The following is a 15,698-nucleotide window of genomic DNA, read 5'->3' as shown; positions in this document are numbered from 1 at the left end:
CAGAGAGGGCTCATCCTATCCTAAGGGGAAGAGACGGAAGCACTGTGCAGACTGAGATGGGAGGAATCAGAGGCTTCCCACAGGGGCTGGGGCGTGTAACACTTATCTAACATATTTGGGTCCCCGGGTTTCTAGCACTAAACAAACAAACAAACACACTACAAACTGAAGGGGAAAATATAGTAAACTGAGTATATAGGTAGAAGTGTCAAAGCATTGAACTAGCATACTTGAGGCTTTACATTTGATTCTCAGAACTGCCCCCGCCAAAAAAAACCCAACAGCTAGGAAGACAGAACTGCACATGCAAAGGCGCTGTGGCCTGGAGGAGGAAGTCAAGTGTGGCAGGAGAGACTACAGCTGTTCTAGGAAGCAAGAGGAATACAGTATTGGCTGGAACAAAGGATTGCATAGAGCTGGGCGTGGTGGTGCATGCTTGTAATCCCAGCATTTGGGAGGCTGAGACTGGAGGATTACGGTTCACGGATAGCCTCAGCTACTTAGTGAGGCCCTTTGCAACTCAGTGAGACCCGGTTTCAAAATAAAGAATAAAAAATAGGGCAAGGGGTGTAGCATGGAGGTCGAATACCCCTGAGTTTCAACCCCAGACCTGCAAAAAAAAAAAAAGGACTGCATAGTAGTGTGTGTGTGTGTGTGTGTGTGTGTGTGTGTGTGTACAGAAAGTAAAATACTATTTAAATGATTAAGAAACAACCAATGTATACATAAAAGAAGAATGAGATTACAACTAATTCCATCACAATTTAGTTGGCTTTTGCTAGGTGTGGTGGCACACTCTTGTAATCCCAGCATTTGGGAGGGTGAGAAAGGAGGATCACGGTGCACAGACAGCCTCAGCAACTTGGTGAGAACCTTTGCAACTCACTGAGACTCTGTTTCAAAATAAAGAATACAAAATAGGGATGGGGTTGCTCAGAGGTAGAATATCCCTGGGTTCCATCCCCAGTACCGCAAAAAAAAATTTTTTTGGCTTTAGCCAATAAACACGTTTATAAATGTTTCTTTCTTTTTCTTCTAATTTACTGCAACATCCAAAATTCTACTTGTAGCCAGGCCTTACTATTTTTTTTTTTTTTTTTGGTGGTACTGGGGTTCCTGAAAGCCCTTCTACCTCCGGGCTACTCTCTCAATCTCTCTCTCTCTCTCTCTCTCTCTCTCTCTCTCTCTATATATATATATATATATATATATATATATATATATATGTATGTAATTTTTTTTTGAAACAGGGTCTCTTGAGCCAGTGTGTCTGGCTTCAAACCTGCGCGATCCTCCTGTCTCCACCTCCCAAGCGCAAGGATTACAAGTGTGTGCCACCACACCCGGCCAGGCCTTACTTTAAAAATGGTGGAATTTATTTTTATTTGCTTACATTCATAAGAAGAAAGTAAACTTTATGCCACTTACTGGGATTCCAGATATTCCAGATGGACCTTGGGGGCCAGGGGGACCTTCTTTCCCCTGAAAAATACAAGACATAAAAAAATGCCATGAAAATTTTAAGTGACTTTTCTAGAACCTGAGGATCTAACACAGAACTTCCTGGAGAGGTGGGGAATGAGCCCTGGGTGAGGAGCAGGGCAGCCTCCTGTCACCCTGACTTTCCAGGCTAAGCTCCTCCCAGAGCAGTCGTCCCCACTAGTCTGTACACCGAGACCTGTCACAGCCACGTTACAGGGACTCCAGAGCCTTGAGTAGAAGACTGGTGGGAAGGAGATATTTGGGCTTTAAAGTCCACAGCACCTGAGTCCAGATCCAATTTGTTATTTGTCCCTAATTTCCTGAGAAATCAACATTTCATTACCCATTTTATTCATCAAAGACACATAACTGTCAATTAGGAAGTCTACATCAGCATAAAATAAATAATAAGTTCTACTATTTCTATCAGCATGTACATCTTTCCACCACTCCACACTTCTGCCAAAAGGATATAGTGCAACTGTATAGTCTCTTATCAATGATTGTGAGATAAGATACTAGTGCAGGGTTTACATTCTACTCACATAAAATCAGATATGTGTTAGGGTTGTTTATTCTCTTAAAATAAAAAAATAGCTAGGTATGGCAGTGCATTTCTGTGATCCCAGTACTTGGGAGGCTGAGACAAGAGTGTCTCTGGTTTGGCCAGCCTCAGCAACTTTGTAATACCCTTAGCCACTCTTAGACTCTTAGTAAGACCCTGTTTCAAAACAAAAATTTGAAAAGGGCTAGGGAAAGCTTGGAGGTAAAATGTCCCTGGGTTTAATCCCCTCTACCACAAAAAAGCAGAAAAAAAAGTTATACTTATTTATTTTATAAAAATAAATAAGTTATACTAAATAAGTTGTAAAATAAATAATATAGTTATTTATTTTATAAAAGTTTTACAGATTTTATATAGTATCATACAAAAATGGCCCCAAAAGGAAAATAAAACACACTTCCTTTATTAACTACTATTTAAACTTAATATACACTCGGTTATTGGTTCTTATCCATACTTGCAGAAAGTGAAAAATGTTGGTAATACATGATTATTGAAAAACTTATTTAAAATTATTTTATCATGTCTCAGGAACTGACAAGCAAGAGATGATATTTTAGGTTTACTATTGTTCATTAAAATCTGTTCTCCAAAGGATTATACTCTTCATATCCATATTGAAAAAGTATTTATAATTTTGAAAGTAGAATGCAAAATATTTGCATTTATAACAATTTGGCAGAACCCACACACTATAATAAGATACTGCATGACATTTGGGATTATCTACACATATTTCCAATTAAACAAACACAAAATAATCAACACAATAAAACAACAGATCCATTTTCCCCAAAACCCAACGGCTACAAACACATAAGTGAAAGAAGGGCATATTGTTGGCTGACACGGGGCAAATATTTAACTATCACTAGGGCACTTTAGATATTGAAATAGAGCGTTCTGAAATTCTTCCTGGATGCTAGCTGTGCCAAAGACCGTAGAACTGAAGCAAGAGTGATCCAAGACAGGGGTGCCCAACTTGAGCCTGTGCCTGTTTTTGTAAATACGGTTTTAACAGCAAGCACATAGTCACCATTTTTGGTTTACAGACTGTCTATGGCTCATTTTGTGTTACTGCAGCTGGGCTGAGCAGCTGAAATGGAGACCATATGGTCCACAAAGCTTAAAATATTTACTATCGTTAATGGGAAATGTCTGCGACACCCTGAACAACAGCACACTCAGTGAGAAGTACACATCTCAGGTGAAGAAGGCACAGTCACAAAACATGAATGTCCCTGATGCAGGAGAGAACCCCACCTGTCCAGTGCTTTCACTACCAGAAGCAGACTTCTCTTGATGTAAGAACGCAGTTCCCTTGGCACAGAGACCAGAACTAGAGTATTGCACACAGTTGTTTCCTTATAAAACCTGCAGAACTGAGCTGCCCATTGCTTATGCTAATGCAGCAGCACCATCCCTCCCAGATGCAGGTCTCACATGACACTGCAGCTCCCAGGCGCCCTCCACTCCCACCAGAGGAGGAAAGCACTCAGAGACACAAATTGCTTGTTCCTGTAAGTCAAGTTGTACCCGTTATTTACAATGGAAATTAATCTACTGAATTGTTCTTTAAGTAACTCAATGAAATTTAGCTAGAAAAATCAAAGGAACAATCTTTTATGAAATTAAGTTTAGGCTTTGCAAATATTTCATAAAATCAAGTCACTGAGTATATAAATAGATAACCATAAGGTAAGATAGATACAAAAGATTACAAAAGAAGCAACAATCTAGGATTCTGGATTCTTACTGTCTCACAGGTGACGCTATAATCTCAAACCACTTTTTAAAAAACATTAAATAGTACATGAATAAATCTTCCTTTTTAGAATGTGGAACTGGAGATTGAACTCAAGGTCATTCTACCTCTGAGCTATATCCACAATTTTTAATTTTTAACTTTGAAACAGTGTCTCACTAAGTTTCTGAGGGCTTTGCTAAGTTTTGAGGCTGACCATGAACCTGCAACTCCCTGTATCAGTCTCTCAATAAATGTTCCCTTTAAGGATAGTTATATAAGAATAACTATAAGAACTTCATTTCATTCAAAGGGTACAAAGTCAAAATGCAAGTCTTTATTTTATGCCAAAAATTATATACATTTATTCAAAATACATATGAAATATTACACTTGTATTTATTTATTTATATTTTTACCTATATAACTTTTTAATTTTTACTTTTTTTTAAAAAAAACCTTATATTCATTGACTAGGCTATGAAAGTCTTCACTCTTTCTTGGTTTGATGTTTGTAGTAATGTATCACTACCATGGACAGCTTCAAGTGCTGCCATAATTTGCCAAGAAGTCCCATGATGAAATAAAAGTCTTATTTAATATGGTTTAATTCCTAGGAATGTAATGATTTTCTTTCCAGTACCCACATCTTATTCTCTTCAGGCAAAAAGTCCATTAATTTTTATTGAGGAAATATTTTACAGTCTGAGGATCAATAAAAAGATGCCTGCAGTGTTTTATTTATCGTGGGACTTCCAAGTAGATTGCTTTATAAGGACTGACCACAAGATGATCCTAAAAAGGACCCTGGGGCTGTCATTATTCAATCTCAGTAGTCCATAGTGGGTCAATGTGGAATGAATTGTGAGTTTTCAAAATGATTTAAGTCCCAACTTGGACATTAATTTCTTGTCTGACTTTAGGGAGTGGTTGGCCCCACTGGACATCGATCTCCTTGGTTAAAGGAATGAAGTTGCTCTGTCTGGATCCTAGATTCTACTTTTAACAGAAGAACCCACAGATAATAGGGCAAGGCTGACCTCCTTTCCATCCCATCCTGCGCTGTGGTGCTAATATTCCTGTAGACCAAAAGCTTTAAAGGATCCTAAACTGGTCACTTCAATTCTCCAATCCCAACTGTTCCTTATTTATAAAGTAGATTAAATACCTTTCTAAATGACTAAGGAAGAGGCAGAGCAGTGAGACTGTATAGGAGATATAAATGTATCAAATATTCTTTTAAATTAATTTTTATATTCCAATCCACATTTTATTTATTTTATAATTGGTGCATTACCGTCATACATCTTAATGGGTACAAGATGGTAGAGGCAGATATGCACACATCACTCGTTTAGCTCTTCCTCAATTTCCACCACATCCCCTCCACCCTCCCTCCTTCTCATGTTTGGCTTACTAATTGACTTTGATATGTGTGTGAATGTATATCATATACTTTATGGAATTTCCCTCTCTCCCCTTTCATTCCCTTCAGTTAGGTCAACTTATTTGCTCACTTACGGTTTCTTCTTCTTTATCTAAAATTCTTCCTATGACCCATTTTCTCCCTAGCTTCTGCATATCAGGAAGTACATCCAATTTTTTACTTTTTGTGACTGACTAATCTCACTTAGCATAATGTTCTCCAGTTTCATGCATTTCTCTGCAAATGATGTAATTATGTTCTATTTTTATGACTGAGTAAAATTACATTGTGTACATACCCCTAATTTTATAAACCATTCATCTGTTGATGGACATCTTGGTTGGTTCCATGGTTTGGCAATTGTGAATTGTGTGGCTATGAACATAGATCAAAGTCAAACCCTGGACCAAACATGAGAAGGAGGGAGGGCAAAGGGAGTGGAGTGGTAATTGGGGAAGGCTAAATGAATGATGTGTGCATGTGTGCCTCTATCTTCTTGTACCCCATTAAGATGTATGACTACAATGCACCAATAAAAAATTAATGAATGAGAATTGTATTTAAAAATCATGGTTCCAACATCATAATCAAAATTGTGAACATAATTTTTGGTTTTCCAGATGTAAACATTAATTTAAAATGCAACTGTAAGCCGGGCGTGGTGGTGCACGCTTGTTATCCCCACGTTTGAGAGACAGAGACAGGAGGATCGCGTAGGTTTGAAGCTAGCCGCACGCGCTGGCTTAGGAGACCCTGTTTCCAAATAAAAATGTAAAAATAGGTCTGGGAGTGTAGCCCAGAGGTAGAAGGGCTTCCAGGAACCCCAGTACCACCAAAAAAAAAAAAAAAAAGCCAATTGTACCAGTTGAAATTTAGGGAACTTGACCAGTGACTTTCTTTTTCATATTTTTACCCTCTACTTTCAAACAGTTGGGCTAACAGTGGCTGTCTTCTGCCTGATATACATCTAGAAGATACCATAGACTTGGAGTTGCCTAGCCACAAGCCCTTCCACTCACCTCTGCTTGCTCATAATATAAACTATACTGACAGAATAGACAGGCAGGGCCTGATTGCATTGGTAGCTATAAAGATAATAGACTCTCAGGAGTGTGTGGGCCACAGACGGTAGAGATGGGGTTAGCTAATACTTGTAACTCTCAAAAAACCTCAAGATAGATTTAAGGCAAGAGCTTGTCCCTTGAGGAACTTACCGGTGGCCCTTGAATTCCTGGTGGTCCAGCAGCTCCTGCAATTCCATCTGCACCCTAAAAAATACAAGACAGAAGACTGTTTTGTTGTGGTGGTAGTGATGGTTGTTTGGTTGTTGTGATTGTACAATTCTATCTGCACAGTCCTCTGAAGACTTGAAACAATGCCTGACTCCTACACTTTGTATCCCTTGTCTAAAATCTACACGTCTCAAAATTGCTCCTGTCTTCCTTATTAGAATATTATTCTCTGGAGATACAATGATGTTGGAGGGATGACAGCCAACTTTGAAGAAGGGTCAAAGTATTAGCCAGGTAGTTATCCTTAAGACAACAGTAAAGATGCTCATGTCATAACAGGATGCTCTAGCTAATGTCAGGGAATGTTTGGGAATAGAACGCCACAAACACTTGGATCTTTCTTGTAGGGAGATCAGAAAGGCAATTGCTTTTGTCAAACCAGGGATAAAGAGCTTCATAGAAGGATGATGGAAGAAGAGTTCCACACAGGTAGGTAAACAACGTGAGGTGGGCCTCAGACACACATCTGCATCAGAACTCTTGATGAGCTGCTCCCTCTGCCTCACTCCAATCATCTGCATATCCACAGGTCCCCCAGTCTTCCTGGTCTTAGCTAAGGAATTTCCCAGTGAGAGATTTTATACCCTCAAAACCCACAATCACAAGCCCCTGCCTCTCACCATCCCTGGGACTCTCTGACCCTTTTCTGTCTATGTCCCCATGTATCTCTTGAAATTGTCTGACATTCTTGTGCTTATTGATTCGGTATTTGTTTATTGTCTGTCTTCCTCCTCCTACACACCTCAGTGCTGAGTCAGCAATTGGCTTCCAGATGAAATTCTCACCCTGTTCTCATTGTGCAGAGGAGAATTTCATTCCAATTTAGCAAATTTACAAAGTCAGGAATTTTCCTTTACTTTCCCTCCTGGATTAAAAAAGGGTGCTTGTAATGTATCAGATACTCAAGTCAATACTTCCTGAGGAAGGGGATGAATTAGGAGCTGGACTGGCTGGATGACTGAGTCCAAAGGGATGAGCCCCTTGGACTCAGTAACACATTGGGCGAGTACTGGCTTTGATGGAGTAACATAATATCTCTAATCTCCAGTATCAGTACAAGGGTAGAAATGACCCTCACCATCAGATGCAGAGTAAATATAACAGTGCTTACAAGGCACTTGGTACAAAGCAAAGAGTCTTGGCTAGGAGTAACCTTCAAAGAATCAGAATTCCTGGTTCCAGATCCTATTTCTCCAAAGATTAGCTCTGTTACTTTAGGAAAGTCATTTTTACCTCTCTAAATCTCAGACACTACGGAAAATGTAGGAAAAGACAGCAACTACAGCATGCAGATTGTGGATAGAATTGAAAAAATTAAATACACATAAAGAATGAGCCAGCACTGAGAAGATACTAAAGTTCCATAAAGGGATATTACTTTAAGTGTCTACTGTCCATCCAAAGACTACAGATGGTGTAGTGATTAAGTAAATATAAATGTATAAATAAGAAAGTTCTCACAATATTTTACTTATACTTATTCTGTAGCCATTATTTATTATTTTTATACATATATTGATGTTTATTTGTATCAGGTGCCAATCAAGTTTTATCAATATAGAAGTGACTGTGAGGGGTCTTATACCTCAAGGGAATTTGATAAATCTGTATAAAATATGTCTTATTTTCCATGGATGGTAAATTCCTGGGATAGTATACAGTCTAATTTGTCTAGCCTTCTTCTGCTAGCTATGGACTCAGGTAAATATTCATGGAATAAAGAGATATAATTAATATTCAAGCAAATAGCATAAGGGTATTGATTTAATTATACAACTAGTTCAAAGTTAATAGAATGATAGTGTCTACTTTAAATCCAATTTACAGAACTAGCTAAAGTTTCCCAAACTGTAGACTTTGGAAAATTCTTAGGTTGGAATTAAATTATCCACTTCAGACTGGGAATAGCAGAAGGGTTTTATCTGGAAAAAGGATGCTGACTAATCACCAAAAGATAAACTGTGAAAGAGCCTTGTGGACTTGGTGAGGACATAGCTAGAAACCAAAGGCAGGACCTGCCAACAGAATGACCTCAAAACAAACAAAGAGAAGCAATGCATCAGTGACCAGGAGAGTGAGGGGTGAATCCACTGCTCTAGAGTTGCTTCTGCAAGCCTGGGGGCTGAACCCGAGGGTACAGCTGACCAGCATTCATTCTCAAAGGCAATTAGCAGTGCCAGGCACAAAATAGGAGCTCAGTAAACATCTGCTGAGTGAACCAAAAGCACTAATCAGCAGGAGACAGACAAGTGGGCTTCTGATTTTAATTGTCTCCAGACTCATAATTTAGCATAAGAATCAGAAGCCAGAAGCCATTTCCTATGGCTGTCGGAGCTGAGTTATGGAAATTTCCAGTGAGAATAGAACAGGGTTTCCTTTATGCTGAAGCCATGTTATAGGCTTTGGAACTAGCAGGATGAAGAAAGGATAGAGTTTTAGACCAACATTCACTGGACTTCCTCAGAGGGTAAGTTACACAGGGAAGTCAAAGACATCATGACATGAAATTGTTCACCAATGAATTGATTTTTATATATACATACATTTATGTGTAGACATATATTCAAGCATATATATATTGAGTATAAATATGCAAATATGTTATATATACAAATATATATATATATATATATATTCATATATAGTTCCTTCTTAAATGTCCCTCCTTTCTAATTGTTAAATGCTTCTGCATTATCCATTCTATTAACACCTGTGCCAGAACTTCCTGTTGCCAACTCTCAGATGCTACAAAATCCAGTAACATATGCAAACACAATACAAAGCAATTTACTAGGTGAAATGAAAATCCTGAAAAAATTACAAATTTCATGAAGCTCAATGATACCAAAATGATCAGTCCCCTACAAGATCCTTACAAATGTCCATGTGGCACTGGGCGTGGTAGCGCACGCTTGTCATCCCCACACTTGGGAGGCGGAGACAGGAGGATCGCGCAGGTTTGAAGTCAGCCTCGCTGGCTTAAGAGACCCTGTTTCCAAATAAAAATATAAAATAGGTCTGGGAGTGTAGCCCGGAGGTAGAGGGCGTCCAGGAACCCCAGTACCACCAAAACAAAAACAACAACAACAAAAAAAAACACAAATGCCCATGTTGCAAAGCCTTGATTCAGTAAGGAATCGAGGCTGAGAAATTTTTTAAAAAATTGAGATTGAGGATATTTGGGGTGGGAAGAATGAGTTGAATATCAATGGTTTAGCATAGGATTTCTGAAAAACAGAAAACGTTTAATACTTTTGTAGACAATTTACGTTTTATGAGTTTGCTATAAAAGTTAATTGTGAAGTAAAAGATTCCATTCTGAGCTCTCCTGTGACTTTATGGAAAAGATACATTACATTTAAAACAACTGGCTTTGTTTCAAATAACATACAGTTATAATTAGAAGTCAGTGAGATGTTATTTCAAAAGGAAGCAAATCAAGATTAATTTCATACATTTCAACTTCATGATCCTAACCAAACCTCCTTTCCACAATCTATGATGACACACAGGTCTCTACTCGAATTGGGTTGCCTGTCAGTGGTCTTTTAGCTATCACCAGTGCAAACTTTGCTCATTTTCAAGGTGTAGAAAACGTGATTTCAAGGGGAACCCATGGGAAATCCCAGGGCTCCTGTACTGGCAGGGACACTAATTCCCACTGCCTGTCACCATGGTATACTTGATGGAACCACAGTTCAGTAGCAGTGAACTCTAAGCAGAGGCATGGCATGGCTGGTCTGTGGGAAGCCTTGGGTGAGGGGTTTGAAACACACTAAGAAGATCGTCAGTCAACGTGGCGACAGCCATAATAAGAGCAGGCGATTACCTGCTCATGAGGCCCAATGAATGGGATGATATTAGTGTTGGGTATTGTACTTATTATGACAACAAGTGTACCAGTATTGGGAAGAGGCTTCAAAATGTATTAATGTACCAGTATTGGGAAAGATTTTCAATTTTTCAAATATATCTTTGGTAGTAAAGAAGCCAAGAGCTCCAGAAAAAGAAGCTACAGAATTCCAGGGACCAAGGGAGATTAGCAAGACAACAGAGATAGTTTCAAGGCCTTTTCCATTATAAAGATAAGATTTCCCAAGGAAGTGGAAGGATGCCATGAACCTTCAGGAGATCCCAGACTTTGAAAATCATGAGAGGATGCCATAAGTGATGACCAGTTAACACATTCTGGGGCTTAGGGAAACAAGACAGACCTGCAGGAAGGAATCCCCCACATCAAAAGACTGGCCCTAGAGGGGGCGGATCTTTGTGGGTTAGGACACTGGCTGTAAGAATACTCTGTGTCCAGAAATCTTCGGTGAATTCATTTGAACCACTCCCCCATGCCACTCCTGAATGGCATGGGGCTGTGACTGTCTTCTGTATGTCTAACTGTTTAATAAACTCCTTTAAATCTTCAGCAAGAGTCTGGGCTATTGCATATCTCCCCTTAGCTCAGGACAAGAACCTATGGTTTTATGGGAATAGTCTTGGGGAGCCTAAAGTCTCCAGGGACAGTTCTCCCAAACCATAACAGTCCAAACTGTAAAACAAGCACTGAAGACTAGTGAATGAACTATTAAAAACAACAGCAAAATATAAGAATTCATAGTTACCACTATTGTTACTGATGGTAGGACATTAAAAAAATATGTGGGCTTACATAAGCCAGAGACTTTGCCAAGGGGCATGTTCTGTGAGAAGGAAGTGCTTACTTGACATCTCAGTCCTGAAATATTGGCTTCATCTACCCTGACCAGTATGCCCAAGATCCAACATCCTTTGGGTACACTTGCCCCAAAGCTACTCAGGCCCACTGCATGTCATCACTTATGGCATCCTCTCATGATTTTCAAAGTCTGGGATCTCCTGAAGGTTCATGGCATCCTTCCACTTCCTTGGGAAATCTTATCTTTATAATGGAAAAGGCCCTGAAACTATCTCTGTTGTCTTGCTAATCTCCCTTGGTCCCTGGTGCTTTGGGACTTGTACTTTCAGTCCATTTCTGGGCACTTTTAGATTTATTCCATCTTTTTGTTGTTGTTGTTGTTGTTGTTGCTGCTGCTACTGCTGCTGCTGTTATGTGGTAGGAATCTAGGGGAATTCTACCTTTGAGCCACACCTCAGCCCTATTTTTTAATTCTTTATTTTGAAACAGGGTCTCACTGAGTTACAAAGGGCCTCACCAAGTAGCTGAGGCTGTCCCCGACCACGATCCACCTTCCTCCCAAATGCTGGGCTTGGAATTGTGTACCACCACACCTGGCTCTATATTTTGTTTTTAATGAAGGAACAGAGGATTAAACCCAGGAGGATTCTAGCTCTGAGTTACACCCCCAGACCTTATTATGTTTTTAATTTGAAACAGTCTTTCTAAGTTACTGAGGGTCCTGCTCAGTTGTTGAGGTTCGCCTCAAGCCTATGGTCCTCCTACCTCAGCCTCCCAAGTACTGGGATTACAGGTATGTGCCACCATATCTGCCTTAGTCCATCCTTTAAAATCACAAACATGTCCAGAGTGATACTGTCTCTAGCCATTGTGGATGTATGCTCAAATGTCGAGGACAAGAGAAAAGGAGATTTGAGATTTTACTTACTGCTGGCCCAGGGTTCCCTGGAGGCCCCATGAAACCTGGAACTCCAGGATGGCCCTAGGAAAACACAGGGGTGATTCTTAAATAAGTTAAATTTGTTTTTTACCTTGAACAAATACTAAGTTTCAGGCAGTGCTCCAAAATCTTCCTTTTAAACCCACTAAAAATATTGGTTGAAGGCCCTAACAAGAAAAAGATCCTTTTTAAAATATATATTTCACTAGTGCTACAACAGGTAGATAAAAAAGAAAAAAACACAAGTATTTCCAGCAAGTGGATTTACTTCCAAATCCAGTTGGTAAGATGTATGAGGAAGTGGTGGAAGATACAGGTGAAAGCAAGAGAGGCCAGAGTATCTGAAGTGTGTTGTGTCTGTATGCTGGGCACCTGGGGTTTCTTTTATTGCATTCTACCCTGTGTACATATACCTGTAGCATTTTATAATACACACATGCACAGTTGTCCCTCAGTATCCACAGGGGGTTGGTTCTAGGTCCTGCCCCATGGATACCAGAACCCTAGGAAACTCACTTTCTTTATATAAATAGCATAATGTTCATAGATAACTTATACATATCTTTCTACACACTTAAAATCATCTCTAGATTAATTAGATTGATTACAATGCCTAACACAATGTAAATGTGATATAAATAGGTTATTATACTGTGTCTTTTAGGAAATTACAAGAGAAATGTTTGTATTATGCTCAGTAAGATGAAAAGATTTTATTATTTTTGACCTGTAGGCAGTTGATTTCGTGAATGTAGACTCCATGTATATAAAAGGTTAGCTTTATCTATTTGCATCTAAACATATAAATCTACCTCATAAAACTCAGGTTGGGTTACTGAGTCATAAAACTGACGCTATGGTAATATGAATTCCTATCTCCAAACAGAGAGATGCTTTTTATGTACTATGATGATCCAGAGTAGTGTGTGTCTTTAACATTTAGACTAGTGTGATGATGGAATACAACCAATAAGTCACCAGAAAAAATCATTTTCTTGTCCCGAATCCCCATTCCCCACCACCAGAGGCCCCAGCTGTTGGGTGTAGAGTGTACTGCCTTTGCCATTTCATTCCTGTAAAAATAATCCAGATACATTTTGCTTTTCCAAATACAAAAGGCCCTTTGGTTGGGTGCCTCATCAAGACCTCAAGCACTGCTCTTGTCTTGTGACCTGGGACTGTGTGTCCACACAGGCCCCGCCAGTGCAGAGCTACAGGGGCAGGAATTCACACCTTCCCCATGCTGGATCCCAGAGCCTGGGGCAGTGCCTGGCAGGGGATGGGTGTGAGAAGTAGGTGAAGTAAAAAGAGAGGGGGCAGCCATAAAGAGAAACAAAATTATGTTGTTTGCAGGAGAGTAAATGGAACTAGAGACGGTTGAACCTGCTGAAACCAGCTGCTCTCAGAAAGTCAAGGATCGTATGTTTTCTCTCATTGGTGGACAATAAGGAGAAAACAGGAATCACAAGGGACTTTGGAGCCAGGCGTGGTGGTGCACGTTTGTAATCCCAGCACTTGGGAGGCTGAGACCAGAGCATCACGGTTTGCAAACAACCTCAGCTACTTACTTAGTGAGGCCCTTTGCAACTCAGTGAGAACCGGTTTCAAAATAAGGGGGAAAAATAGGTCTGGAGGTGGATCTCAGAGGTAGAAAGTCCCTGGGTTCCATCCCCAGTACCCACCGCAAAAAAAAAAAAAAAAAAAAATGGGGGCGGGGAGCACTTTGATCACATGTAGAGAGAAACAAATAGAATGCTGGAAGGAGATATGGAAAGGGTTTGGGGAAGGGAAAATGGGTATTAAAGAAGGAAACAGTTCAAATAAGTTTATGTCCATACAAGAAGGTATCACTACCAATCTCACTAACATGTATGGGGAAGGAAGAAAAGAAAGGGGTCGGGTATATGGAGGGAAATACATCACATTCTGGGTGCATGTATATTTGCATCACGTTGACTCTCACCAAGGTAAATAATTACATTACACCAACAAGTATTTTAAAAGAATAAAAAAAAAGAGAGAGGGCTAAGGAGTGGAACAAGAAAAATGACAGTAGCAAGCAAAGGCAGGTTAGCCGTTTTCACTGTCAGCAGAGCCCTGGGGTGAGGCTGTGTGGAAGCAGCTGGGTGCACTGGAGAGCAGCTGAGGGGAGGCAGTGCTCAGGTCCACTCATGCCATCATTGACACCATCCTAAAACACGCCAGGAAAGGTGATCCAGCAGGCCTGGGCGAGCACTGACCAGAGTGAGACATCTCTGAAACAGCATTTCAACTAGTGTCCTGAACGTCACACAGCAAGTCTCAAGCAAAGATGGGAGGGAGGATGAGGGCATCCCTGGTGGTTGACTAGCATTTTGATAGTCATATGTAGTCAGTGGAAGGGCACTAAACAGAAGAAAGGGATCTTGTATCCTCAGACACAGGGCTGAAAAAGAGGGAGGTAAGTAAACAAGAGAGATAAGATGGAGATAGAAGTCACGAAAAACGTGAACCAAAAGCCCCTGCTGTAAGCAAAAAGGCAAGGGATGGCCTTGGGAATAGTAGAGCGTAGCTTGCAAAAGGAAAACAGTGATCTTACTTTGGGGTGATCCACTAAAAAGAAAATTGTTTTCTACCTGATCACCTTTCTGTCCAGCCTCACCGTCTGCACCACGTTCTCCTTGGCTTCCCTTGGAAAGAAAAAGAGAGAAGTCACTGAGATGTCACTAGAGATAACATGCAGAAAGAAAACTATAACTAAACATTCTCATTCCTGTACCAGTATTAGGAAATGGCCTAAAAATATTTGAAAATAAATTTGGTATATATATATATATATATATATATATATATATATATATATATATATAGGCTTATAGAAAGTGGAGTTCAGATCTGTAAAAAGAAAAGCAGTTAGTTAGGGCCTGGTTACTGCCAGGCTCTCAGGTAGCTGTTATAATGTTATAATGCAAATTACCCTCACTAAAAGTAATGAAAAAGTAGCCAGAGGAGTTGGAACTTAGGACTTTCACATTCTAAACTCAGGTTTGCATAATAAATGATATCTAGCAAAAAGCTAAGAATGCCCCAAGAGTGTGGGAGATGGGCACTGACCTCTGTGAAAGGGAAGCATATACCTTGTGGCCCCTGACCTTGTGAATCATTCTGGTCTTAAAGAAACCTAGGCTTATACCTGCAATAAAGCAGGATGGTTTTTTTTACAGGCCAGAAATCCCCATAAGTATAACAAAAGAGGCCTGCATGGAGTTAAGGGGCAGACTTAAACTAGGTCACAGGATTACATGGTAGAGCAAGATGGGGGACTATATATCTATAAAAGCTGTTTTATATTTTGAACTCCAGTGACTTCTTCTCAAGCTACACCCCTATACTATCCCGGGATGGTATAGGGCTGTAAACTGTCTCCTATATTTTTATCTTTGTAGTAATAAACTCATTAAAGTTTTCAGCAAGGGTTCTGACTAGTGTTATATCTACCCCAGTTCTTAACAAGGACCTGTGGCTATGGGAACAGTTTCTGGGAGCCTAAAAGGGTCTGCAGGAACAGTTCCCCCAAACTGTAACAATTCCTTTATCCGTC

The 15,698-nt window shown here is 39.9% G+C and overlaps 1 protein-coding gene across 1 annotated transcript in view; it reads right to left on the bottom strand.

The window, feature by feature from the left end:
* COL22A1 (collagen type XXII alpha 1 chain) overlaps positions 1 to 15,698 on the bottom strand; it is a gene marked incomplete at both ends in the record, with an annotated part of 240,887 nt that overhangs the window by 39,011 nt on the left and 186,178 nt on the right. The window contains 4 exons of the mRNA XM_080694710.1: positions 1,429 to 1,482; positions 6,432 to 6,485; positions 12,107 to 12,160; positions 14,734 to 14,787. Coding sequence (XP_080550836.1) covers positions 1,429 to 1,482; positions 6,432 to 6,485; positions 12,107 to 12,160; positions 14,734 to 14,787 — 216 coding nt within the window. The remainder of the gene's footprint in view (positions 1 to 1,428; positions 1,483 to 6,431; positions 6,486 to 12,106; positions 12,161 to 14,733; positions 14,788 to 15,698) is intronic.

The sequence above is a fragment of the Muscardinus avellanarius genome (assembly GCF_963383645.1).
Source record: "Muscardinus avellanarius genome assembly, chromosome: 4".
Taxonomy (NCBI): domain Eukaryota; kingdom Metazoa; phylum Chordata; class Mammalia; order Rodentia; family Gliridae; genus Muscardinus; species Muscardinus avellanarius.
The sequence above is the reverse complement of the archived record's forward strand: the minus strand, read 5'-3'. Positions and strand labels throughout refer to the sequence as shown.